Source organism: Dendrobates tinctorius, unplaced genomic scaffold (assembly GCF_039654945.1).
Source record: "Dendrobates tinctorius isolate UK_male_01 unplaced genomic scaffold, ASM3965494v1 ptg000138l, whole genome shotgun sequence".
NCBI classification, from domain to species: Eukaryota; Metazoa; Chordata; class Amphibia; order Anura; family Dendrobatidae; genus Dendrobates; species Dendrobates tinctorius.
This window is the reverse complement of record NW_027361806.1, coordinates 4,381,309-4,408,667: the sequence shown is the minus strand read 5'-3', so window position 1 is coordinate 4,408,667 and position 27,359 is coordinate 4,381,309. Positions and strand designations below refer to the sequence as shown.

General features: G+C 48.8%; 2 protein-coding genes across 5 annotated transcripts; one reads left to right on the top strand and one right to left on the bottom strand.

The window, feature by feature from the left end:
- Positions 1-3,987: 3,987 nt before the first annotated feature.
- Positions 3,988-13,195, bottom strand: DPH2 (diphthamide biosynthesis 2). The gene is made up of 7 exons (XM_073544460.1): positions 13,063-13,195; positions 12,464-12,639; positions 8,201-8,313; positions 6,859-7,079; positions 5,484-6,116; positions 5,129-5,320; positions 3,988-4,543 (listed from the first exon to the last, which is right to left on the bottom strand). Exons 1-7 carry the CDS (start codon positions 13,151-13,153, stop codon positions 4,419-4,421), a joined length of 1,551 nt encoding a protein of 516 aa, XP_073400561.1. The 5' UTR covers positions 13,154-13,195; the 3' UTR covers positions 3,988-4,418.
- Positions 12,600-27,213, top strand: IPP (intracisternal A particle-promoted polypeptide). Of its 4 annotated transcripts, none has more exons than XM_073544459.1 (9): positions 12,600-12,747; positions 20,559-20,869; positions 21,671-22,102; positions 22,715-22,870; positions 22,944-23,111; positions 23,586-23,723; positions 23,812-23,934; positions 25,526-25,746; positions 26,040-27,213. In XM_073544459.1, the coding sequence occupies exons 2-9, from the start codon at positions 20,578-20,580 to the stop codon at positions 26,262-26,264; spliced, it is 1,755 nt and encodes a 584-aa protein (XP_073400560.1). In that variant the 5' UTR covers positions 12,600-12,747; positions 20,559-20,577; the 3' UTR covers positions 26,265-27,213. The 4 variants fall into 4 exon arrangements, with proteins under 4 accessions (XP_073400560.1, XP_073400557.1, XP_073400556.1 ...); XM_073544456.1 differs by lacking the exon at positions 12,600-12,747 and adding an exon at positions 13,103-13,226; XM_073544455.1 differs by lacking the exon at positions 12,600-12,747 and adding an exon at positions 18,770-19,771.
- The last annotated feature ends 146 nt before the right edge of the window (positions 27,214-27,359 follow it).

The window sequence follows — 27,359 nt, the reverse complement described above, 5'->3', positions numbered from 1 at the left end:
GACAGCATTCAGGAGAGACTGCTAGTGATAACACTGCCAGCAGTCACCACTAGGGGGAGCTCCCTGTATACAGAGATACATGATAAGATCCTGTCTGCGGTCACCACTAGGGGGAGCTCCCTGTATACAGAGATACATGATAAGATCCTGTCTGCGGTCACCACTAGGGGGAGCTCCCTGTATACAGAGATACATAAGATCCTGTCTGCAGACACCACTAGAGGGAGCTCCCTGTATACAGATACATGATAAGATCCTGTCTGCAGTCACCACTAGGGAGAGCTCCCTGTATACCGAGATACATGATAAGATTCTGTCTGCGGTCACCACTAGGGGGAGCTCCCTGTATACAGAGATACATAAGATCTTGTCTGCAGCCATCACTAGGGGGAGCTCCCTGTATACCGAGATACATGATAAGATCCTGTCTGCGGCCACCACTAGGGGGAGCTCCCTGTATACAGATACATAAGATCCTGTCTGCAGTCACCACTAGAGGGAGCTCCCTGTATACAGAGATACATGATAAGATCCTGTCTGCAGCCACCACTAGGGGGAGCTCCCTGTATACAGAGACATGATAAGATCCTGTCTGCAGCCACCACTAGGGGGAGCTCCCTGTATACAGAGATACATAAGATCTTGTCTGCAGCCACCACTAGGGGAGCTCCCTGTATACAGAGATACATGATAAGATCCTGTCTGCAGTCACCACTAGGGGGAGTTCCCTGTATTCAGAGATACATGATAAGATCCTGTCTGCAGCCACCACTAGGGGGAGCTCCCTGTATACAGAGATACATAAGATCCTGTCTGCAGCCACCACTAGGGGGAGCTCCCTGTATAGAGATACATGATAAGATCATGTCTGCAGCCACCACTAGGGGGAGCTCCCTGTATACAGTGTTGGGTGCAGGAGATTGGGAGATGAGAATCTGATATTGTAGGTCATGGCAGATCAGGAGCTTTGTATCTGTACTGATCATATATAATGAAATAAATGGTTAAAGAAGTTAAATCCTCAGGAATATTATGGGATAATGGGGTTGCCCAGGATTATAAAAACACAGAAACAGCACCACCGTAGTCCACAAGTTGTATGTGATATTGTAGCTCACCCTCATTCACTTCCATGGAGCTAAGCTGCAATACCAGACATAACCTATGGACAGGGGTGGCGCTGCTCAGGAGGAAACCAGTCTTATTTATTCCAATCCTAACGTACCGCACCCACCAGGATTATTACTACAGTCAGAGGGAGGAATATGGAAACTCTCCTGTAATGCCCTGTGTTTGCCCTTGACCTTATGGCGCCCCCATGTGGCTTCTCTTGGGCCATACATCCAATACATGACATTCCTGCGCTGGTTATGCTGCGGCTGCGTTATTACACTTCAGCTGGATGGAAGTTTTTTTTCAGAGATTTTTAGTTCCTTTCAAGTTGTTTTTCCACTTTCCATTTGAATTTAATCATGTTATATAATGACCGGCACAAAGCGAAGCGTCGGCACAGACATGGTGATGAGAGGAGCACGCTGAAAGCTCCTGGAGACGCAAAAAACCTAATTAAACTCATTAAAATACATATTGTGCCTGGAAATGTAAGATTGCTGATTACAGAGAGAAAGAACATTATCAAGAACAGGTTCATTACTGTCACTCACCATCCGGGCAGCCATGCCTCTATAACCACAAATAAGGCAACACACCACTAACCCTCAGGGGTCCGAGAGGCACTACTAACGCCCCGGGGCTTCAGAGCAGCAACACTAACCCCCCAGGGATTCAAAGAGTTACCAAGGTACCACTAAACTCCAGGGCTTCAGAGAGGCACCACTAATGCCCCGAGGCTTCAGAGAGGCACCACGAACGCCCCGGTGCTTCAGAGAGGCACCACGAACGCCCCCAGGGCTTCAGAGAGGCACCACGAACGCCCCCAGGGCTTCAGAGAGGCACCACGAACGCCCCCAGGGCTTCAGAGAGGCACCACGAACGCCCCCAGGGCTTCAGAGAGGCACCACGAACGCCCCCAGGGCTTCAGAGAGGCACCACTAACCCCCCAGAGCATCAGAGAGGCACCACTAACCCCTCAGGACTTTAATGAGGTACCAAGGTACCACTAACACCCCAGGGCTTCAGAGAAGCAACAGTAACCCCCCAGGGCTTCAGAGAGGCCCCACTAATGCCTCAGGGTTTCAGAGAGGCCCCACTAATGCCTCAGGGTTTCAGAGAGGCCCCACTAATGCCTCAGGGTTTCAGAGAGGCCCCACTAATGCCTCAGGGTTTCAGAGAGGCCCCACTAATGCCTTGGGGCTTCAGAGAGGCACCACTAACGCCCCAGGGCTTCAGAGAGAAACCACTAACGCCTCGGAGCTTCAGAAAGGCACCACTAACCCCCCAGGGCTTCAGAGAGGCACTACTAGCACCCAAGGACCAGGGGAAGCACATATTTTATGGCAGTAAGGCTGGCGTGGGGAGGAGGATCACCTCATCAATGCTGCATTGAATCTTTAACATGTTCAAGATCTCTGCTTGCTGTCAGCAAAGCCCCATTTAGGACCAGAGACTGTAAACCTTCCAGCTGCACAGCTTGTCACACTGTCTCTCGTAAGGAGCCCGGCAGGGGGGTTTTCATGATTACGAATGTGTAAAAAAATAAATAAATAAAAAGCCTTCCATTCAATGACAGCAAGTGGATGTTTTATGCAGTATAAGAAACTGACAAGTTTTCCACTAGAAATGTATATAAAAACCGGTCCTGTATCACACAAGATTCCAAGTACCAGCAGCAGAAACCCAAGGACCGTTGTGCTCAGAATAATCAGGAGCCGGCAGCGGATCGGCTGCAGCGAGGATGTGGCACTAATTATATTTTCCTTCCATTTACTTTCTCTTTGTAGAACATGAAAAAAAAAAAAAAAGAAAAATAAGGTCACGACCAAAACATCTCGTAAATCATCAGATGGGAAAAAAAAATTACCTTGTGCTCTGACTGCACGCTGTGAATGCGCCCTCCACCCCCACGACGCGCGACTCCTGGAGCACAGCCTTGGTGCCAGTTTTACAATGATTTTAAACGTCATGATAAATTATCTTTCATTTTCCTACATCAATTTATCTGCAGAAATCGTTGCTAAATAACATTGTTGACTGGTTCCCTCTCGGCGGCTGCAGCTCTAATAACTTCTTCTCTGCACAATAAGCGCAGTACTGGCCAATATTCACAGGCCAAGTATCACATCATACGGCTGTGCCAAGACCGCCCGGCCAACAGCTGGCTCCTGCTGCACACACTTTCTGCCTGGCACTGATTTCTGCCCTCCGGTACCAGTGCCAGATTCCAGTTCAGCTTGAAGTCTTCATAAATAATCCTGCAATAAAGTTGCCATCTAGTGGCCACGTAGCATATGACAGGAAAGCAGTCACCCCAATGGTGTGCGGTAGGCGACTTTAAGTGTAACTCCAACTTTACAAAATACTTATTCTCTATTTATATAACAAAAAGTGAAGGAAATTGGCTGTTATTTAAGGCAAATGACCCTTTTATTCCTTAAAGGGGTTCTCTAATTAAGATAAGCTATTACCCACCCACCTGGGGGTCCGACCGCTGGAACCTGCAACGATCAGCAGAACAGGGCACTTTCTCTCCGTTAGAATGGACGTCTGCTGCATTCACTCCCTATTGGACAGCTGAGCGCTGCCACCGATCTCCTATGCTATGGACAGGTGATAACATATCTTCCCCGTTGAGCCCCTTTAACTATTTGTTCCGTCTGGGCTACCATCAATAACTCCAGCTTAGCTGCGTAGTCTGAAATCCACTCCTGTCTCAGAGTCTCAGGTCTATCCTTCATACTTTACCCTGCATTTTTGCTCCTTAAAGGTACAGCAATGATAAACTGTACCGGCTTAGTTGCACAATGACTGGTGTCCAGGATATAAACAAAAATGCCCCTTAGTCCCCGACACCAAGCAGATAGCTTTAAAAAACTGCAAAATAAAACTTGTATTAAAACTTTGTACAACTTTTTCATATACAAAGATTATATTTTATGTAAATCGTCCTATAAGTGGTCAGAAACTCCATTTTTTTGTTGGATCGGTTGCTAAAAGTAATGATGATCCTGCTGCAGCTTTCAGCGGGAACCAGCGGCCCAGAGCAACGAGGAGACATCGACACCTAGGTGCCGCTCACCGGGAGGTGATGGTTCTGTAGTGTCTGCAGGAGAGCGATCGGAGACCCTCACCGTCCGTCATTGAGGTCACGACAGTCAGGAGGCAGCGAGATGAGCAACCGCCCCGCATGGGTGACCTGAGCGTCCGGCACACAGCGCAGGATCGGGGACAGCGCCATAGAGGCTAGGCATCGAGGACCTCCGTCACAGCGGAGGGGCATTGGTCACCAGAGACCCCAGACGTCAGCTGTTTACTTCATCCTCATAGGCTATCGCGATCCCTCTACGTCCCTCCGCAGCTTTTACAACTGGCGTCTCTCCCAGAGCCTTGTCCAGTCCCTGCCAACTCCGGGAGGACAGGAAGGATGCTGGGGAAGAATGGAAGGAATGATAGGCACTGAGCATGAAAAAAAACTACATCTCCCACAATGCAATGCAGGGAGACACAGATTCCAGATCAATCACAGCAGAATTCTGGATGCAGCTCTGGAGAGGATGATTGTACATGAGGGAACCGGAGTAAAAGTGAAAAAGAAAGTGCAAAACTGTATGTAACTATAGAATACGACATAGTAAAATCATAGAAATGTAAGTGCAGGTCTGAATGTGACTAGAGTATAATATAAAATGAAACTGCAGAATTGTGAGTGCAGCTCTGGATGTGATTAAAGCATATGATAGGAGAACAAGTACAGATCTGGGTGAGACTAGTGTATAGTAAAAAAATGAAACTGCAGAATTGTGATTGCAGCTCTGGCTATGGCTAGAGTATAATATATAATGAAACTGCAGAATTGTGAGTGCAGCTCTGGATGTGACAAAAGTATAGTAAAAAAATGAAACTGCCGGCAACAACCTGTGAATTCCTTGTGGGGGTGTAGGGGGCGTCAAAGGACAATCTGCTAATAACAGTTTTCTGCTTGGGTCACATGATAATGATGGCCGCCCTTTACCTGCAGGTCCCAGCTCTGCCACTGCGGTGTTACTGTTCCGGTGTATGAGGCTCGTACGTTCTGCCTCTTCTGATGCTTGCGCCACCGCAGATGAGAATCGAAGAGATCTCATCTCCCCCGTAATCAGAGAAACATCTGTCCGTTCTGCGTCTTCAGGGTCAATCTCTGGAAACTCCACATGAGCTGGACCACCTATGCCAAAATCACACAGGAAAAAACACAAGAGTGTAAGATAAACCTCAGCTTCTCTTTACCTCCCTTGTGCTTTGCACTGCAGCTCTGCTCCATTGAAACACAAGCTGTGGGACTCCATCCTACCTCCATTGTCTACGTCCTTCATTGTCCCTCTACTTACCTGGAAGTAATTCCCGGAAGTCGGTGATGCACCGGCCGCCCCATTCCCGCGCCGGGTTACAGGCCACCTCCATTTCATCCGGGGTGATGATTGGCCGGTAGAAATCCGAAGAGTCCAAAAGCGAGTTTTCGGGACAGGCCACCAGCACGAAGATGTCCACCTCCGGGAAGTTGGCCAGCTTGGCGGGGTTCAGCTTCCCCATAGACAGCATGTAGCTCTTCTTACCGGCCCGATGGATGATGCTCTTCAGGTGTGACAGAGCCGACAGATAGTCAGAGACCCCCAGGGTGCCCACCAGAATCCCCACCACCTGGGCGTCCCGAGCCTTCTCTATCAGGTAGAAGCGCTTCATGAGCGCGCGGTTGACGTGGACTCCTTCCCTCCTGGGCTCGTTGGTCACTGGGTTGAAACTGAAGAAGGAGCAGCGCGGCCAGGTCAGCAGGAGATTACTGAGCGTCGCACCTTCTCCTCCCACGTAGAAGACGCTGTAGCCGTCCGGCCACTGACCGGGGTCAGGACAGAACTTCCTGCCAAACTTACAGACCTCACCACTAGAGGGCGCCTCTTCCAGCCAAGACAGTTTACAAAAGACGACCCGTGGATAAATGGCTGCAAAACGTGTTTCCAGCTCCCCTGCGGACAGAAGAGGGCGAGTAAATGGGCAAGGCCACTTATCCTTTACCGTTAGGTCAATGATCAGCAACATTTATAAGTCGCTTTCCTTGGAAGGCGCCATCAATGAGGAAAGTACATAAGCATAGACAACAGTGACACCTGCAGGCGGACAGAGGTACAGCATCAGCCCATACAACAGTCAAAAAAAAAAAAAGTTTCAGAACTCTGTCCAGTATGGAAAGTTATAAAACTTTGCAAATTACTTTATAGGGGGATTTGCCTTTGTCCCTGTAAGAAACAATTGTGTGTAAGTGGCTATTAATCCCACGCTTTTCCCTAGTATATTTGCTTCCTTTAGCTACGCTGATAGATCGTACTCATTGGAGTACAGCTGTTGGTAGTGATGGGTCAGTACCTGTGTCTCACCAAGTCTGTCGAGAAGCTGTTATATGGCGTTGTTCTGATGAGAACAACACTCAGAGGAGGACAGACAGGCGGGCCCCATCACTGCCATCATCTGTACTCCAAATGAGAATGTTGCAATATCAATGCAGCTGAAGGCAGGGAGACAGACTAGGGAAAAGCTGAATTTTGGTATCCACTTGTATGGGATTTTTTTTTTTTACAAGAATAAAGACAATATCTAATAAAGCGATTTGCAAAGTTTCACAACTTTCCATGCTGGGGAAAAATAAAGAAAGTTTACTTAGTCTGTAAATTCTTATGGCTGATGCAGGTGGAGGTTGCAGCATGCACATACCTAGAATGTGATCATACACGACATCTCCGAAAACCACGACCGGAGCGTCTCGTGCAGGGAACAGATCCTGGAAAGCCTTGGTACAGAGATCCACGCTCACAGGCTTATGGCCAAACACGTAAAGGACAGGAAGCCGCCGACACGGGCTCAGACAGGCCCGACCATAGTGTACCAGAGCCTCAGCTCCGACGTGCTCCGCCGCCACCTCGTCCACACAGCAGCTAATGGAAGAAAGCATTAATAGGAGGGATATGAGACTGACCGCCATTACTGATAGGCAGTACGGCCCAGGTGCAGGGGGAACACAGGCAGGGGGACAGATCCCGTGGGGGATTTAACTCCTTCAGAAATGGCCAATTTTCTATTATTTAAAGATGTAGAGCCTAATGTTCTGACCATACAGCTGTTATTTTTTCATGACAAGTTTTATCACTGAGCACCATCTTGGGCAAAATATTTTTTTTTTTTACTGGGCGGAGGCGGTGATGAAAAAAATAAATAAATTAGCACTGTTTTAACCATGCAGTAGAAACAACCAGGTAACTTTTATGGGTCGGTAGAAATACTGAGATACCAAATATATAGTTGTTTTTTTTTTAAGTCATTTTTTTGTGCTGTAACTTTTTTTTCTCTTTACATTGTTGCACCGGCACGGTCTTTATTGTAGTTTTGTTGCTACAGTTTTGCTGCTACAGTTTTGCTCTGCATTTATTTTTCCACGGTGGGAGGATGCAAAAAAAAAAAAAAAGGAACTGAACCATTGCATTTTTGTATTTTTGACCTCTCTGTTCTGTGCGACAGAAATGATGCGCTTTACTTTACCGCTTGCTTATCGCTTAATTTTTATTTATTTAATCTGAGAATTTTATTTACCAGTAATTAAACTTTATTGATCTACATTGCTTTTATTTTGGTTACTTTTGGACACGTCCCCCTAGGGGACTTGAAGTGGCGATCACTTTCTGCACTTCTGGCAGAGACACTGATGTACTATTATAACCCTACAACCTTCTAAACCTGCCATACAGGACTTTATGAAAGCTGGGTGTCACCTGTATGGGAGAAGAAAAGGTGGCCATAAGGGCAGAGACAGACTGCCGTATTTCTCGGGCGAGAATCGCATCGTAAACCTCGTCCTGGCTGTCGGCTCTCCTGACCTGAGCTTGACAGGAACATAGTAATCCATCACGCTGTCTTGCTCAGGTCAGGAGAGGTGCCGGGCCAGTCCGTGCAGTGCGATGTGATTCTCGCACGAGAAATACGGCAGTCTGTCTATGCCCAAACAGTTAAAAAGCGACGCTCTGTGCCATAACACCCTTGCATAAGACTTGACGCCCCTCACCTGCCATAAGACGTGTCCCCCAGGATGTAGATTTTGGCTCCGGTAGCATCCTCCAGTTTTTTAGCAATAGTGACTGAGCAGCTGAGAAGATCATCCGGGAACTGCAGGGCCACCTGGGAAACAGGAGGACGGAATTAAAAAGCTGGTACAGACTGAAACGTAATCCTTTTCCTGCAGAAAAAAAAAAAAAGTTCTGCAACTTTCCAATAATCTTTTTTTTCTTTAATTTTTCAATTCTCACTAGTTTCAAGATTTCTGGTTTCTATCAGTGAATGGGAAATTCTTGTTTACCTCTAAGGGATACTAAGGGTACGTGCACACGCTGCGGATTGAGCAAAATCTGCAGGTAAATCCGCAGGTCAAAAGACCTATGGTTTATCTGCGGATTAGCCTGCGGTTTATCACCTCTACAATGGAGGAGATGGTAAACCGCAGCGGAATCCGCAGAAAAGAATGACATGTCAATTCTTTCGGTGGATTAGAAACCGCAGAAAAATCTGCACTGCGGTTTCCATTTCACATAAGATATTATGGTACTGTACAACGCAGCAGAATCCGCAGCGTGTGCACACACCCTAAGCCATCAGCTGAGGGGCTTTTACAATGTATCAGTGTAAAGTCAGATCCAGGAGAGGAGGAGGCGAGAGATCAATGCCGGAGAGGAGGAGGAGAGAGACCGGTGCCGGAGACGAGGAGGAGGAGGAGGAGAGAGACCGGTGCCGGAGACGAGGAGGAGGAGGAGAGAAGCCGGTGCCGGAGACGAGGAGGAGGAGGAGGAGGAGGAGGAGAGAAGCCGGTGCCGGAGACGAGGAGGAGGAGGAGGAGGAGGAGAGAAGCCGGTGCCGGAGACGAGGAGGAGGAGGAGGAGGAGGAGAGAAGCCGGTGCCGGAGACGAGGAGGAGGAGGAGAGAAGCCGGTGCCGGAGACGAGGAGGAGGAGGAGAGAAGCCGGTGCCGGAGACGAGGAGGAGGAGGAGGAGAGAAGCCGGTGCCGGAGACGAGGAGGAGGAGGAGGCGAGAGGCCGGTGCCGGAGACGAGGAGGAGGCGAGAGACCGGTGCCGGAGACGAGGAGGAGGAGAGAGACCGGTGCCGGAGACGACGAGGAGGCGAGAGACCGGTGCCGGAGACGACGAGGAGGCGAGAGACCGGTGCCGGAGACGACGAGGAGGCGAGAGACCGGTGCCGGAGACGACGAGGAGGCGAGAGACCGGTGCCGGAGACGACGAGGAGGAGAGAGACCGGTGCCGGAGACGACGAGGAGGAGAGAGACCGGTGCCGGAGACGACGAGGAGGAGAGAGACCGGTGCCGGAGACGACGAGGAGGAGAGAGACCGGTGCCGGAGACGACGAGGAGGAGAGAGACCGGTGCCGGAGACGACGAGGAGGAGAGAGACCGGTGCCGGAGACGACGAGGAGGAGAGAATCATAGAATCGTAGAGTTGGAAGGGACCTCCTGGGCCATCTGGTCCAACCCCCTGCTCAAAGCAGGATTCGCTAAATCATCCCAGTCAGATGTCTGTCCAGCCTCTGTTTGAAGACTTCCATTGAAGGAGAACTCACCACTTCTCGTGGCAGCCTGTTCCACTCATTGATCACTCTGTCAAAAAGTTTTTTCTAATATCTAATCTGTGTCTCCTCCCATTCAGTTTCATCCCATTGCTTCTAGTCTTTCCTTGTGCAAATGAGAATAAAGTTGATCCTTCTACAATGTGACAGCCCTTTAGATATTTGTAGACAGCTATTAAGTCTCCTCTCAGTCTTCTCTTTTGCAAACTAAACATTCCCAAATCCTGCAACCTTTCCTCATAAGACAGGGTTTGCAGACCGGTCACCATTCTGGTCGCTCTTTTCTGAACTTGCTCCAGTTTGTTGATGTCTTTTTTAAAATGTGGTGCCCAAAACTGGACACAATATTCCAGATGAGGTCTGACCAAAGAGGAGTAGAGGGAAATAATGACTTCACGTGATCTAGACTGTATGCTTCTGTTAATACATCCTAGAATTGCATTTGCCTTTTTTGCTGCTGCATCACACTGTTGACTCATATTCAGTCTGTGATCTATTAGTATACCCAAGTCTTTTTCACATGTGCTGTCACTTAGCCCTATTCCTCCCATTCTATATATGCTTTTTCCATAGAGACCGGTGCCGGAGACGACGAGGAGGAGAGAGACCGGTGCCGGAGACGACGAGGAGGAGAGAGACCGGTGCCGGAGACGACGAGGAGGAGAGAGACCGGTGCCGGAGACGACGAGGAGGAGAGAGACCGGTGCCGGAGACGACGAGGAGGAGAGAGACCGGTGCCGGAGACGACGAGGAGGAGAGAGACCGGTGCCGGAGACGACGAGGAGGAGAGAGACCGGTGCCGGAGACGACGAGGAGGAGAGAGACCGGTGCCGGAGACGACGAGGAGGAGAGAGACCGGTGCCGGAGACGACGAGGAGGAGAGAGACCGGTGCCGGAGACGACGAGGAGGAGAGAGACCGGTGCCGGAGACGACGAGGAGGAGAGAGACCGGTGCCGGAGACGAGGAGGAGGAGAGAGACCGGTGCCGGAGACGACGAGGAGGAGAGAGACCGGTGCCGGAGACGACGAGGAGGAGAGAGACCGGTGCCGGAGACGACGAGGAGGAGAGAGACCGGTGCCGGAGACGACGAGGAGGAGAGAGACCGGTGCCGGAGACGACGAGGAGGAGAGAGACCGGTGCCGGAGACGACGAGGAGGAGGAGGAGAGAGAGACCGGTGCCGGAGACGACGAGGAGGAGGAGGAGAGAGACCGGTGCCGGAGACGACGAGGAGGAGGAGGAGGAGGAGAGAGACCGGTGCCGGAGACGACGACGAGGAGGAGGAGGAGGAGGAGGAGGAGGAGGAGGAGGAGGAGAGAGACCGGTGCCGGAGACGACGACGAGGAAGAGGAGGAGGAGAGAGACCGGTGCCGGAGACGACGACGACGAGGAGGAGGAGGAGAGAGACCGGTGCCGGAGACGACGACGAGGAGGAGGAGAGACCGGTGCCGGAGACGACGACGAGGAAGAGGAGGAGGAGAGAGACCGGTGCCGGAGACGACGAGGAGGAGGAGGAGGAGGAGGAGGAGGAGGAGGAGGAGGAGGAGGAGAGAGACCGGTGCCGGAGACGACGACGAGGAGGAGGAGGAGGAGGAGGAGAGAGACCGGTGCCGGAGACGACGAGGAGGAGGAGGAGGAGAGAGACCGGTGCCGGAGACGACGAGGAGGAGGAGGAGGAGAGAGACCGGTGCCGGAGACGACGAGGAGGAGGAGGAGAGAGACCGGTGCCGGAGACGACGAGGAGGAGGAGGAGGAGAGAGACCGGTGCCGGAGACGACGAGGAGGAGGAGGAGGAGAGAGACCGGTGCCGGAGACGACGAGGAGGAGGAGGAGGAGAGAGACCGGTGCCGGAGACGACGAGGAGGAGGAGGAGGAGGAGAGAGACCGGTGCCGGAGACGACGAGGAGGAGGAGGAGGAGGAGAGAGACCGGTGCCGGAGACGACGAGGAGGAGGAGAGAGACCGGTGCCGGAGACGACGACGAGGAGGAGGAGGAGAGAGACCGGTGCCGGAGACGACGACGAGGAGGAGGAGGAGAGAGACCGGAGACGACGACGAGGAGGAGGAGGAGAGAGGCCGGAGACGAGGAGGAGAGAGGCCGGAGACGAGGAGGAGAGGGAGGAGGAGAGATGCCGGAGAGGAGGAGGAGGAGAGAGGCCGGTGCCGGAGAGAGGCCGGTGCCGGAGAGGAGGAGAGAGGCCGGTGCCGGAGAGGAGGAGGAGGAGAGAGGCCGGTGCCGGAGAGGAGGAGGAGAGAGGCCGGTGCCGGAGAGGAGGAGGGAGGCCGGTGCCGGAGAGAAGGAGGAGGAGGAGGGAGGCCGGTGCCGGAGAGAAGGAGGAGGAGGAGGGAGGCCGGTGCCGGAGAGAAGGAGGAGGAGGAGGGAGGCCGGTGCCGGAGAGAAGGAGGAGGAGGAGGGAGGCCGGTGCCGGAGACGAGGAGGAGGAGAGAGGCCGGTGCCGGAGACGAGGAGGAGGAGAGAGGCCGGAGACGAGGAGGAGAGAGACCGGAGACGAGGAGGAGAGAGACCGGAGACGAGGAGGAGGAGAGATGCCGGTGCCGGAGACGAGGAGGAGGAGAGAGGCCGGTGCCGGAGACGGGTTTGCTACAGGATCCTCTGATGTGATACAGAGATGGAGAAAGGGGAGGGAGGACACGCGGGGAAAGTGGGGGGGTGGGGGGTGGGGGGAGGACACTCCCACCTTTTTTGCTGCTTTTTCCTTGATGAAATCAATGGTTTTATGAATGTCATACGCTTCCTTGAGCAATTCGTCGGTGATCACTGGTTCATCAGGGTCTGGAGGGATCAGCTTCCGCTGGATGACATCTGCCCCATCGCTGCTGAACGCGGCACTCGTCATCTCTCCGCCGCCAGAGTCTACAACACAGATCCGATCAGATGTGAGACGAAGATTCACATAGCGGATGGAGCAGGGCCTCACAGTGGCACAGAGGATTTCAGGAAATAAATGCGCTGATCACAAAGGTAGGAACTGAGAGAATGACACAGTGGGAGCAGCAGGGTCTCGGAGCAGCAGGGTCTCAGAGCAGCACAGAGGATTTCAGGAGTCATTAGTGCGGTCCTGACCTTACAGGAGGGAACAGGCTGAGAAATGCATAGTGTAAGGAGCAGGGCCTCACTGCAGCACAGAGGATTTCAGAGGGGGAGAGAGCCGGGGCCACGATGGCTGCGTGCGGCGGTGACTACTATCAGCATGTGTTATCCCCTCTCTATAAGCAGATAGTAGGGAATGGCGGCCCCCGAGCAGTGCACCTGGCAGAGTGTCCGTACATGACTTACCTGTCTGCTCAGGGTCCGTACCGAGCACACTGACAGCAGCTGCACATGTGGACCCCCTCTCTACCGGAACTCCCCCCGCCACCTCCAACATGGCCGCCCGCACTGGCCGGATCTCAGAGAGAACGTAGGCGGCGTGACGTCATCACAACAAAGTTGGAGAGCAGGTAAGTGCGGCTGTGCAAACAGTGTAGCCCTCAGCGGGGATACGTAGTTACAGCTGTGCTCCTCACACCTGGGGGACACAGACAGGAGAGACCCCTGTACATAATGCACAGACAATTCCTCCTGCATTGGAGGTGGTAGTGGTCTCCTCACATCCTGGGCCCCAATGCTATGTCCACCCCTGGAATGTCATCCGCTCAATGCCGACTTTTATTCCCCACTGACTTGCATTGGGGTCGGGTTTCGGACGAAACTCGGACGGTTTTTGCCCTAGTCGGACCAGTTTCATCCGACTCAAATTTTGTTTGTCTGGTTTCACGAAACCTGATCCGACCAAAGTCGCTCACCTCTACTGGCCACCTTTATTTACAGGGCTGACCTCGCGGCACAGTGTCCGGGCCGGCCGGGTACTGACCTCTGCAGCCCTGGAGTTGGATTTTGGTGTCCTGGTTGTCGCAGTCTGGCCCCTTTCTCTTGCACTGTGCTGTACCTGCGGCACACAGCGGTGTGAGCGCCGTCCCCCCGGCCTGATACATCGTCTTATTGTCTATTTAGACTTCCATTAATGAGCAGAGATCAGCTGTATAAAAGCCAATCTACAGACATAAAAAGGAATCGGGCAGCATGCGGTAGGGGCGAGACACAGATTTCTGCGGGGTCACTTATTAGGCCGTGTGTTGTTGATTCCATACAATGAATGTTTTATCACCAGGAGATTATCACTGGATTACAGGGCTAGTGAGCACCACTCTGCCTTCTCTGATAAGCAGCTCCTTCTCAGTAGACAGTGTACACAGAGAGCTGTCGTGTGGGTGGGAGCAGCTTTCTGAGCTCTGCTACATCTACATGAGATTGTTCTCGTTAGCAAAAAAAATAGTCTGATTTTCATCAGTATTTAGTATCAGATTTTCACCAGATTGTGATCAGTGTCGATTATCACAGAAAAGTCCTTTAAAAAAAACTTGGATGTTTCTTAACCCCTTCACCCCCTAGGGTGGTTTGCACGTTCATGACCGGGCCAATTTTTACAATTCTGACCACTGTACCTTTATGAGGTCATAACTCTGGAACGCTTCCATGGATCCCGGTGATTCTGGCATTGTTTTCTCGTGACATATTGTACTTCATGTTAGTGGTAAAATTTCATTCAAATAACTTGCGTTTATTTGTGAAAAAAACAGAAATTTGGCAAAAATTTTGAAAATTTCGCAATTTTCCAACTTTGAATTTTTATGCCCTTAAATCACAGAGATACGGCACACAAAAAACTTGATAACTAACATTTCCCACATGTTTACTTTACATCAGCACAATTTTGGAACCAAAATTTTTTTTTGTTAGGAAGTTATAAGGGTTAAAAGTTGACCAGCGATTTCTCATTTTTACAACACCATTTTATTTTTAGGACCACATCACATTTGAAGCCACTTTGAGGGGTCTATATGATAGAAAATACCCAAAAGTGACACCATTCTAAAAACTGCACCCCTTAAGGTGCTCAAAACCACATTCAAGAAGTTTATTAACCCTTTAGGTGCGTCACAGGAATTTTTTTGAATATTTAAAAAAAAAAATGAACATCTAACTTTTTTTCATAAAAAAAATACTTCAGGTTCAATTTTTTTTATTTTACCAAGGGTAACAGGAGAAATTGAACTGCAAAAGTTATTGTGCAATTTGTCCTGAGTACGCAGATACCTCATATGTGGGGGGGAACGACTGTTTCGGCGCATGGCAGAGCTCAGAATGGAAGGAGCGCCGTTTGACTTTTTCAATGCAAAATTGGCTGGAATTCAGATTGGACACCATGTCACGTTTGGAGAGTCCCTGATGTACCTAAACAGTGGAAACCCCCTACAAGTGACCCCATTTTGGAAACTAGACCCCCCAAGGAACTTATCTAGATATGTGGTGAGAACTTTGAACCCACAAGGGCTTTACAGAAGTTTATAACGTACAGCGGTACAATTAAAAAATCATATTTTTTCCACAAAAATGATCTTTTCACCCCAATTTTTATTTTCCCAAGGGTAACAGGACCCTGAAAGTTATTGTGCAATTTGTCCTGAGTACGCTGATACCCCACATGTGGGGGTAAACCACTATTTGGGCGCATGGCAGAGCTCGGAAGGGAAGCAGCGCCATTTGACGTTTTTGGCTGGAATTGAGATCGGACACGATGTCGCGTTTGGAAAACCCCTGTTGTACCAAAACAGTGGAAACCCCCCACAAATGACACCATTTTGGAAACTAGACCCCCTAAGGAACTTATCTAGATGTGTGGTGAGAACTTTGAACCCCCATGGGCTTCACAGAAGTTTATAACATAAAGCCATACAATTAAAAAATCATATTTTTTCCACAAAAATGATCTTTTCACCCTCAATTCTTATTTTTCCAAGGGTAACAGGACCCTAAAAGTTATTGTGCAATTTGTCCTGAGTACGCTGATACCCCACATGTGGGGGTAAACCACTATTTGGGCGCATGGCAGAGCTCGGAAGGGAAGCAGCGCCATTTGACGTTTTGGGCTGGAATTGAGATCGGACACCATGTCGCGTTTGGAAAACTCCTGATGTACCAAAACAGTGGAACCCCCCCACAAATGACACCATTTTGTATACTAGACCCCCTAAGGAACTTATCTAGATGTGTGGTGAGCGCTTTGACCCCCCCAGTGCTTCACAGAAGTTTATAACACCCGGGCGTGAAAATAAAAAATTCGTATTTTTTCCACAAACATGATCTTTTAATCACCATTTTTTTATTTTCCCAAGGGTACCAGGAGAAATTGGACCCCAAAAGTTGTTGTCCAATTTGTCCTGAGTATGCTGATACCCCAAATGTGGGAGAAAACTACTGTATGGGCACACGTCGGGGCTCGGAAGGGAAGTAGTGACGTTTTGGAATGCAGACTTTGATGGAATGGTCTGCGGGTGTCATGTTGCCTTTGGAGAGCCCCTAATGTACCTAAACAGTGGAAACCCCCCACAAATGACACCATTTTGTATACTAGACCCCCCAAGGAACTTATCTAGATGTGTGGTGAGCACTTTGAACCCCCCAGTGCTTCACAGAAGTTTACAACGCCCGGGCGTGAAAATAAAAAATTCGTATTTTTTCCACAAACATGATCTTTTAGTCACCATTTTTTTATTTTCCCAAGGGTACCAGGAGAAATTGGATCCCAAAAGTTGTTGTCCAATTTGTCCTGAGTACGCTGATACCCCATATGTGGGAGAAAACTACTGTATGGGCACACGTCGGGGCTCGGAAGGGAAGTAGTGACGTTTTGGAATGCAGACTTTGATGGAATGGTCTGCGGGTGTCATGTTGCCTTTGGAGAGCCCCTAATGTACCTAAACAGTGAAAACCCCCCACAAATGACACCATTTTGTATACTAGACCCCCCAAGGAACTTATCTAGATGTGTGGTGAGCACTTTGAACCCCCCAGTGCTTCACAGAAGTTTACAACGCCCGGGCGTGAAAATAAAAAATTCGTATTTTTTCCACAAACATGATCTTTTAGTCACCATTTTTTTATTTTCCCAAGGGTACCAGGAGAAATTGGACCCCAAAAGTTGTTGTCCAATTTGTCCTGAGTATGCTGATACCCCATATGTGGGAGAAAACTACTGTATGGGCACACGTCGGGGCTCGGAAGGGAAGTAGTGACGTTTTGGAATGCAGACTTTGATGGAATGGTCTGCGGGTGTCATGTTGCCTTTGGAGAGCCCCTAATGTACCTAAACAGTGGAAACCCCCCACAAATGACCCCATTTTGAAAACTAGACCCACTAAGGAACGTATCTAGATGTGAGGTGAGCACTTTGAACCCCCAAGGGCTTCACAGAAGTTTATAATGCCAGGGCATGAAAATAAAAAAATCGTATTTTTTCCACAAACATGATCAATTAGTCCCCAATTTTTTCATTTTCCCAAGGGTAACAGGAGAAATTGGACCCCAAAAGTTGTTGTCCAATTTGTCCTGAGTACGCTGACACCCCATATGTGGGAGAAAACTACTGTATGGACACACGTCGGGGCTCGGAAGGGAAGCAGTGACGTTTTGGAATGCAGACTTTGATGGAATGGTCTGCGGGTGTCATGTGCGTTTGGAGAGCCCCTGATGTACCTAAACTATTGAAACTCCCCACAAGTGACCCCATTTTGGACACTAGACCCCCCCACGGAACTTATCTAGATGTGTGGTGAGCACTTTGAACCCCCAAGTGCTTCACAGAAGTTCAAAACACTCGGACGTGAAAATAAAAAAATCATTTTTTTCCACAAAAAATGATATTTTTGCCCCCAATTTTTTATTTTCCTAAGGGTAACAGGAGAAATTAGACCCCAAAAATTGTTTTGCAATTTGTCCTGAGTAGGCTGATACCCTACATGTGGGGGTAAAACACTGTTTGGGCGCATAGCAGAGCTTGGAAGGGAAGGAGCACCATTTGACTTTTTCAACTCAGAATTGGCTGGAATTGAGATCAGACGCCATGTTGCATTGGGCACATCAGGGGCTCTCCAAAACAGTGGAAACCCCCAATTCTAACTCCAACCCGAACCCCAACACGCCCCTAACCCTAGCCCTAACCCTACCCCAACACACCCCTAGCCCTAACCCTAGCCCTAACCCTAATGGAAAAATGGAAATAAATACATTTTTTTAATTTTATTATTTTTCCCTAACTAAGGGGGTGATAACGGGGGGTTTGATTTACTATTTATGGCGGTTTTTATGTTTGGCGGCTGTCACACGCTAAAAGACGCTTTTTATTGTAAAAATAGTTTTTGCATCACCACATATTGAGAGCTATAATTTTTCCGTATTTTGACCCACCGAGTCATGTGAGGTCTTATTTTTTGCGGGACAAGTTGACGTTTTTATTGGTACCATTTTCGGGCACGTGACATTTTTTGATCGCTTTTTATTCCGATTTTTGGGACGCAGAATGAACAAAAACCAGCGTTTCATGAATTTCTTTTGGGGGGGGTGCGTTTACACCGTTCCGCGTGCGGTAAAATTGATAAAGCGGTTTTATTCTTCGGGTCGGTACGGTTACAGCGATACCTCATTTAGGTCTTTTTTTATGTTTTTGTCGGTTTTATGCAATGAAAACTATTTTATATAAAAAATAATTATTTTTGCATCGCTTTATTCAGCGAGCTATAACTTTTTTATTTTTTCGCTGATGATGCTGTGTGGCGGCTCGTTTTTTGCGGGACAAGATGACGTTTTCAGCGGTACCATGGCTATTTATATGCATCTTTTTGATCGCGCGTTATTACACTTTTTGTTTGGCGGTATGATAATAAATCATTATTTTTTGCTTCGTTTTTTATTTTTATTTTTTAAGGGGTTCGCTAAAGGGGTTAACTAATGGGACAGTTTTATAGGGCGGGTCGTTACGGATGCGGCGATACCTAATATGTGTACTTTTATTGTTTTTTATTGTTATTTCCAAAAAATGGATTTATTGGGGGAATATTTTTTTTTTTTTTTTCTAATTTATTTGGCGATTTTTTTAAAATTATTTTTACACTTTTTTTTATTTTTTTTTTTACTTTATTAAATAGTCCCAGGTGGGACATCACTGTCCTGTGACAGATCGCTGATCTGTCACATCACAGATCACTGTGACAGATCAGCGATCTGACACAGGCACTGCACAAGGCTTCCTCATGCCTGCGCTTTGCAGGCACTGAGGAAACCAGCTTCCTGCAGGCCCCCGAAGGCCCCCGTCGCCATCTTGGATTCGGGGGCCTGGAGGAAGGGAGTCCCCCGCAGCAGCGCTGCACATTGCGCTGCCGTGGGGGGCTCAGGGAAGCATGGAGGGAGCCCCCTCCCTGCCGATGCTTCCCTTTAACCCCCGGTACACCGCGATCGTGTTTGATCGTGGTGTGCAAGGGGTTAACGTGTCGGGGGCGGTCCGTGACCGCCCCTGACACATTGTGCCGGGTGTCAGCTGTGATAATCAGCTGACACCCGGCCGCGATCAGCGGCGCTCACCACGTGGGTGCCGCTGATCGCGCCGACGTACTATCCCGTCCCCGGTCATACGGGCCCGGGTACCGTGGACGGGATAGTACGTCGGATGGCAGGAAGGGGTTAAGGTTGGCCAGGCTTGTAGTTCAAGTCTGCAGTCACGGTATGTGACTGCAGACTTGTGAATCCTCACAGTGCGCAGAGTGTTCGCTGTCAGAATTCGCCCAGAGCGGACGTGTGAATGCAAGTATGCAATTTGCATTGATCCAGTCACATGCCAACTAGACAAAGGAAATGAGCGAGGTCGGACGCGTCTAGTCAGAATGTGGCCGGAAATATGCAAGTCGTATACTTGTGGTCAGATCACCGCCCACTCCTGGCACTGGCACAAGCGAATCCTCACAGTGTGTTTTGAAGATTCACAAGTCGGTGTCACATTATACAGTCCCTGCAGACTTGCACCACAAGCCTGGACAACTCCTTTAAGCTTCTCCTATCACACAGGAACTGTGAAAACTTGTTTGTTTTTTCAAAGCCCTACAGACTTACATTGGTGAGTTTGATCCAAGACTCGTATCACAATCTGACCTTTCTCCGTGATTTTGTGGTTATCATTGTCCATAAAAATACACAGACATGTGAACAGCCCCATAGACTACAATGGGGAGTTCTATCCTGGAAAAACACTGTTAGAACTTGTACAAGGCGACGTCATTCATCTGCCCCCCATAGTGTTAATAATCCAACACACGTCAAGAGCAGAAAGGTTCTTTTTGCCACAACTTTTCTTGGCCCGCAAACATTTCTGCAGCAGACAGTTCTTTGGGACAAGAGCTAGGGTTTATCACCAGGTTTTTATTACTGTATATAATCTGAGAGCAGCATGATGTAAGGGCAAAGACGCCGATTCCAGTGATGTGTCACTTATTGGTCTGCATGCTGTCCTTTTGATACAATCACTATTTTTTCTGTTGTAGATGTAGCAGTGCTCAGAATGCTAAGCTGTGTATAACCCTGTCCACACCACTGATTGGCAGTTTCCAGTGTACACTGTGCATAGGCAGAAAACTGCCAGTCATTGATGGACAGGTTATACAGAACAAGTTGTCCACGAGGCACCAGACACCAAGTCCTGTCGTGATAATCTCCTGCTATTAAAACAGCAATACAAAGCCCAGTAAGTGACATATGGCTGGAATCGGGGTCTCTGCCCGTTCTTCATGCTTTTCTCAAATACATAGCAAAAAGATTCCCTTTAAGGCTAAAAATGTCATAATATTAGATTTGTCCCGCTTGAATATGTACTCCACTCCTGTTGTGTGATCTTTTTGTTTTTCCAGCTCGTTTTCTGGTGCAATCATGGCGCTGGCATCTACCACGAGCATGGCCGCCTCCTTGCGCTCGGTAGAAGAGCACGCACATCTGGTGTTGCAGCAGATGAATAAGATGAGGCAACAGCTGGAGTTCTGCGACCTGCACGTCCACATCGGTCAGGTGGTTTTCGGGGTCCATAAACTGGTGCTGGCCGCCAGCAGTCCTTACTTTGCAGCTCTGCTGTCAGGTGGCATGAAGGAGTCGGCCGGTGATGTGGTCCAGATTCAGGAGGTGGAAGCCAACATATTTCATCTGCTGCTGGATTTTATCTACACTGGTATGTGGATACGATAATTATTTCCCCATCTCTTGTGCCTGCAGTCAGAATGACTTTTATATTTACAGATGTAGCAGAGCTGAGTGTGTGTGGGAGATTTACTAAACACTTAGACTGGACAGTGTAAAGATGAACCAGATGTATCATCCAGCAGGAGAATCTGTGATACATTTGGTGCATTATAAGACATAGTTTTAGGTTGCCTGGGTAAGTTTTCCCTATGTTCATTGATAACGTGTTGCAGTGTCTGTGGTTTTCAAAAAGTTGCAGGTGATATATTGCAATTTACAGAAGAAACCATAGAAATACAAAGTCAGCACTGCTACATCTGTAATGTGTCATCATGTTTTCTTTAAAAAAAAAAAAAAAACATATTCAGCTTTTCCTAGTCATATCCATAGGTGGGAAAGTTGAGTAAGAGCAAAAATGTCGTTATAGCTTCCGCAAGGGTCATTAGAGCTTTTCTAGACTCCTGGAAAGGCACATTTCCTAATTATGTAGTAATAGAGGCGCAAAGAATGTATCACTGCGGGAACATCGAAATATATCGACAGCAGTAAACCTTTATCCAGTGGTAAAAGCTGTTTCTGGGAAAGCTGGGTGTGAAGCAATACGGCTATTTTGAAAGTTCCTTCGGCTCCTATGTGATCCCATAATTGGGCAGGAATGTAAAATGTGGGGGTAGTACCTTTGGAGATGGATTTGCAACCATTTTGGGGGTCGCCCATCTTTCCCAGAAACAGAAAGGGGCTTATATTCACTGTGGATTTTTCCTGTGATACTTTCTGTTTTCTGTCCCAGGCTCGGTCCTCATCAGCCCAGAGAACGTGCAGGAATTGATGACAGCTGCCGACATGTTTCAGCTTAACCACGTGGTGGCGCTGTGCTGCGATTTCTTAAAGGAGCAGATAGAGCCAGGCAATTGCATTGGCTTCTTCCAGTTCTCCGAGCAGCTGGCCTGTCAGCCGTTGTTAGAATTCACCGAAAGCTACATCCACGCTCATTTCCCGGCGGCGCAACAGGGGGAAGAATTTCTGATGCTGACAAAGGAACAGCTGATCCGTCTCCTGCGCAGTGAAGAGCTGTGCATCGAAGACGAGCATCAGGTATTCTCTGCCGCAATGTCTTGGCTTCAGAAAGACACTGCAACTCGGAAGAGACATGTCGTCGAAGTGCTGGAGCCCGTGCGCGTCTCCCTGCTCCCTCCACAACGTCTTCAGAAGACTATCGAAGGTAAGAACCAGGAGCGGACATATCATTGGTGCAACCTGCACAGGGACCCAAGAAGTAAGGGGGGCACTACCACCTCCAAAGCAGGTGCAATTTTTCACTTTTAGGGTGTGTGCACACGTTGCTGAATCTGTTGCGGAATTTTCCACGCGGATTTGCCTATATCCGCAGGTAAATCCACAGGTCAAAAGACCTGCATTTTACCTGCGGATTAGCCTGCGGTTTTCCTTTGCGGTTTGACACCTGATCATGGAGCAGGTGTCAAACCGCTGCCGAATCCGCACAAAGAAGTGACATGCTGCGGATTTAAAACCGCAGCAAATCCGCTCCATGTGCACAGCATTTTTTGTTTTGCATTGAATGCAATGGTACTGTACACCGCAGCAGAAACTGCTGCGGATCCGCAGGGCCAAACCCGCTGCGGATACATAGCAGAATCCGCAACGTGTGCACACACCCTTAGGAGCTCTTAGGCTGCAAAAGGCATAACATAAAGCCCATATATTTTTCTTGCATAGGGGCCCTTTACTGTTTGTGTCCGCCAGTGATCAGAGCTGTCGGCATTTACTGCACCACTGATCGGGACATCTCATAGCCTTTCTCTCCTTGTCACAGAAGTAACAGACTTCAGCCTGCGAGTGGCACTGCAGACACTCCTAAGGGAATACTTTGAACCCAGCCTGTCCCCTAAAGATAAGAAGCTCTGCAACTTCCTCCAGACCTCACGTGTTCGACCGCGCAGGAAAGCGCGCAAATTCCTCTACGCAATAGGTAAAGCTATCCAAAAAAGTGTGAGTGGGTTATGCCAAGCCCCCCCCCAACACACAGATCTCCCTCCATACAGGAGGATACATCCGTCTGCAGGGAGGACGGTGGAGTGACAGCAGAGCGCTGAGCTGTGTGGAGAGGTTTGATACATTCAGTCAGTACTGGAGTACGGTGTCCTCCCTGCACCAGGCACGGAGTGGGATGAGCACCGCCGTCCTGGAGGGGAAGATCTACGTAGTTGGAGGTGAGACCCCCCCAAAATATCACACGTCCTGTTCAATCATATGTAAATGTAAAGCCGCTGGCCATGTACTTCCATCATACCAAGGCTCCTCTCATCGGTGTGTGTGCAGCAATTTATTTTTACTCAAATGGATTTTTATTAAGAAGATCACATCAGTATAACAGTCAGAGTGAGAAATTTCCTGTTTTAACAAACAAAACCCTCTGGGTATTGCAGTCAGAGCATGGTCTGTGCTTCAAGGACGTATGAATTCAGAATAAAGATTGAAGGAGACGGAGGAATGAGCATCTGATGACAGGAAAGGGATTTCAGATGGTCTAAAGGCCAACATACACCTAAGATTTCAGCCATCCAAACCTGGCGAGGAGTGGTCACCCATCTGATGTATACAGGAGTCTCCTGATCCCCCAATATGGATCACACAGTTTGTATAAAATGCTTTTAATGTTTCCTGTTTGTAAAACTTGTCTGCAGGGGAAAAGGACTCCATGATCTTCGACTGTGTGGAGTGCTACGACCCTGTGACTAAACAATGGACAGCGGTTGCCTCCATGAACCAGCCACGTTGCAGTCTGGGAGTGTGTTCCTGCCACGGCGCAATCTACGCAATGGGTGAGCGCCGCGCCTATAATGACTGAGACTTGTATCTGTATCACAGACCGAGAGTAGAGTGCAGAATTATCCTCATTTGTCACCACAGGTGGCTGGGTTGGAGCAGAGATTGGAAATGATATTGAGCGATTTTCACCAGAGGACAACGCCTGGCAGGTCGTGGGACAGATGTCTGTACCTAGATATAATTTTGCTTGCTGCGAGAGCCAAGGTGAGCGGTGCACTTTTTTTCTTTTTAAATATTTGGTCCTCAAAGAAATTTGTCATTCCTAGAGCCCATATAACTTCTCTGATACATCAGATGGCATAGTGTAATAGCACCCTCATGTGGCCACTTATTGGGATGACTATACACACAGAAGTAAGGTTTCTCCTTGCGGAGAGTGACATGCCAGCTGTGGCTTGTCAAGGTAAGGAGGCTTATTCGCCGTGCAATGCTCCTCTGGGAAAATAATATGCAAATTGCCTCTTCAGAAAGAAAGAGGACTTTTACTCTACAGCGCCACCTATTGGTAGTAGCGATCCTACAAGTCACAATCAACCCTTTAACGAGTCTTGTAATATGACTTAGGATACAAGCCAAATTGAGATTCTGATTTGGCTTGTATCCTAAGTCATATTACAAGACTCGTTAAAGGGTTGATTGTGACTTGTAGGATCACTACTACCAATAGGTGGCGCTGTAGAGTAAAAGTCCTCTTTCTTTCTGAAGAGGCAATTTGCATATACACACAGAATGCATCAAGTGTCTGGATCATGGGTATAAGACAAAAGCTCCATGTGACCCCAGCCTCATAGATGTTCTACTGTGTACATACATTACATTACTGATCCCGAGTTAGGCCGGTTTCACATTTGCGTTAAAGACCGCAGCGTCGGCCTGCGCACGGCCGCCGCTAAGCCGCGCCTCCGCCGGTAGCACAGCCTCCGGGCGCATGACGCTGCATGCGTCATGCGTCCCCTATCTTTATCACTGAGGACGCAGGCCGTGCGCAGTATGCGTTTTGGCGGCGCCTGCGTCCTTTTGACGGTGCGCCGACCAGCGCCAAACGCAACCTGTTGCAATTTGGTTGCGCTCGGCGCACCATCAAGAGGACGCGGGCGCCGCCAAACGCATACTGCGCACGGCCTGTGTCCTCAGTGATAAGGATAGGGGACGCATGACGCATGCAGCGTCATGCGCCCAGAGGCGGAGCTAGCGGCGGCTGTGCGCAGGCCGACGCTGCGGCCTTTAACGCAAATGTGAAACCAGCCTTACATCCTGATTTATACTCCAGAGCTGCACTCACTATTCTACTGGTGCACTCACTGTGTACATACATTACTGATCCTGAGTTACATCCTGTATTTTACTCCAGAGCTGCACTCACTATTCATGTCATGTCTCTGAGGAAGAACCTGGTTAAGGTTCGAAACGCGTCAGGCGTGGGGGTCTGTTTTCCCCTTTATGGTTTTATCATGAAATTATGTGAATAAAACTTATCGTGGATTTTATCAAGTCTCCAGTGCCGGATCTTCCTCCTCTCTTCATGTTTACATACATTACTGATCCTGAGTTACATCCTGTATTTTACTCCAGAGCTGCACTCACTATTCTGCTGGTGCACTCACTGTGTACATACATTATTGATCCTGAGTTACATCCTGTATTTTACTCCAGAGCTGCACTCACTATTCTGCTGGTGCAGACACTGTGTACATACATTACTGATCCTGTACTCCTCCTGAGTTACATCCTGTATTATACTCCAGAGCTGCACTCACTATTCTTTTGTGATTCTGGAATCTTATTCTTTTTTTAGGGTTGATCTATGTGGTCGGTGGAATTGGCCAGGAGGGGATAGAACTTTCCTCAGCTGAAGTATATGATCCCATTACCAAGCGCTGGATATTGCTCCCCTGTATGGGGACCCGCAGGGCATACTTGGGTGTAGCCTTTTTAAACGACTGCTTGTATGCGGTGGGCGGATGGAACGAAAGTCAGGATTTTTTAAACACTGTGGAGAAGTTTTCTTTTGTGGAGGTAATCAGGAGAGGACGGCGGTGGGGTCTTGTCTTTTGACAAAACTTTGCAATTAATAGAAATGTTACTATTCTCAAGATCTCTGCTTGCTATCAATGAACGTGAAAGTTTACTGACAGGCTGAAAACTTCATAGCTGAGGGTTTGTTACAATTGTAGTCTGTCTAATCCATCTGCTGTGGACTGATACAGTGTATCACTGCAGGTAAAATGTAACAAACAGTCAGGACATAGAAAAAAGCTTCTGGCAGATCAAGTCTTAATTAACGTTTTCATGCCTTCTTTTCTTTGCAGGATAAGTGGGTGGATGTGGCACCAATGAGGGTCCCCAGAGCAGGCGTCTCTGTGGTCAGCGTGAATGGGCTTCTGTACGCCACCGGGGGAAGAGCCAGCATGCAGAATCATTCAGCCCCTGTGACTTCTGACTCTGTAGAGGTTTATAACCCACATACAGACGCCTGGACGGAGATTGGCAGCATGATAACTAGCCGCTGTGAGGGGAGCCTGGCCGTCCTCTGACCCAAATATTGCAGTGTTGGCTGACGGCGCAGCCGGGTACATTGGGTGCCGAGGGTGTGGTGGTGCAGCCGGCTACGGAGGGTGCAACTAGGTACACTGGGTGCTGAGGGTGTGATGGTGCAGCTAGGTACACTGAGTACTGAGGGTGTGGTGGTGCAGCCGGGTACACCAACTGCTGAGGGTGTGATAGTGCAGCCGGGTAGACCAGGTGCTGAGGGTAAAAAGGTTCTTCTCATGTCAGTCAAGTGACCAATAATTGGGAGCAGTGTGAGTGCCCGCCGTGTACTCTTTCAGTGGTTTGGGGGTCTTGCCAGCTCTATAACCCACTAGAAGCTGCTGTCCATTAGACTCTTTCTGGTATAATGAGAGATGGAATTAAGTTTAGGGATGTAAATGTCTCTGGAGGTTATAAGAAGAGCATCTCGGGTCTGTCACACGTATTGATGAATCTCAGCAGTACAGATAGAGATCATCACAGTGTCACTCATCGCGGTGATGAACCCTACACTCTCATATGGATGAAATTGCTGATAACAGGGAGCAATAGATTTTGCCTGTATGATGGATGAAAACAGCCATTTCTAAGCCTGAAATGGCTGATATCTGGAAGCAATAGACTGTTCTATTTATTTTTTTACCTGCACAGCAAAAAGTGGACTGTTGATTAAGTGACCCTTTTAAGGGATCTGGAATAGCAGGCATCACTTCTGCAGGACAAAAAATGATTGTCTCATCTACTTCAGATCCATTGCCAAAAACGTATCACTTTATGGCAATAAATTTTATTCAGTTTGTGCAGTGCTGCAATATAAAGCATGAGGGAGAGACAGAGCGTCAGATTTCAGCAGCTAATGAAGATGCTCTGGAGTCACTGAGCAGAGATGAGACGTTTGCAGAGTGGGCGTCTGCTGAATATTGAATTTGTTATAATAAAGCACTTTTCACAATGTCTCAGTCTGAGGTCATTCATTCATCACATCCCTGGTTATCTGCAAATTGGGAATTTGCAAAGCAGTGATGAGGGTCTGGTGATCAGAACCCACCGGGTGGTCCCAGAATCTGGTGTAGTGTACAGTCCCCTGTGCTGAGGATGTA

Excerpts from the sequence above, each read along its gene's own strand:
- DPH2 (XM_073544460.1), bottom strand. The coding sequence starts at position 13,153 with ATGTTGGAGGTGGCGGGGGGAGTTCCGGTAGAGAGGGGGTCCACATGT. Across the intron at positions 12,640-13,062 it reads TACGGACCCTGAGCAGACAG|ACTCTGGCGGCGGAGAGATG; the intron begins GTAAGTCATGTA and ends TCTGTGTTGTAG. Across the intron at positions 5,321-5,483 it reads CTTCCGGGAATTACTTCCAG|GTGGTCCAGCTCATGTGGAG; the intron begins GTAAGTAGAGGG and ends ATTTTGGCATAG.
- IPP (XM_073544455.1), top strand. The coding sequence starts at position 19,542 with ATGTGGCCGGAAATATGCAAGTCGTATACTTGTGGTCAGATCACCGCC. Across the intron at positions 20,870-21,670 it reads GCTGGATTTTATCTACACTG|GCTCGGTCCTCATCAGCCCA; the intron begins GTATGTGGATAC and ends TTTCTGTCCCAG. Across the intron at positions 22,871-22,943 it reads CAAATTCCTCTACGCAATAG|GAGGATACATCCGTCTGCAG; the intron begins GTAAAGCTATCC and ends CCCTCCATACAG.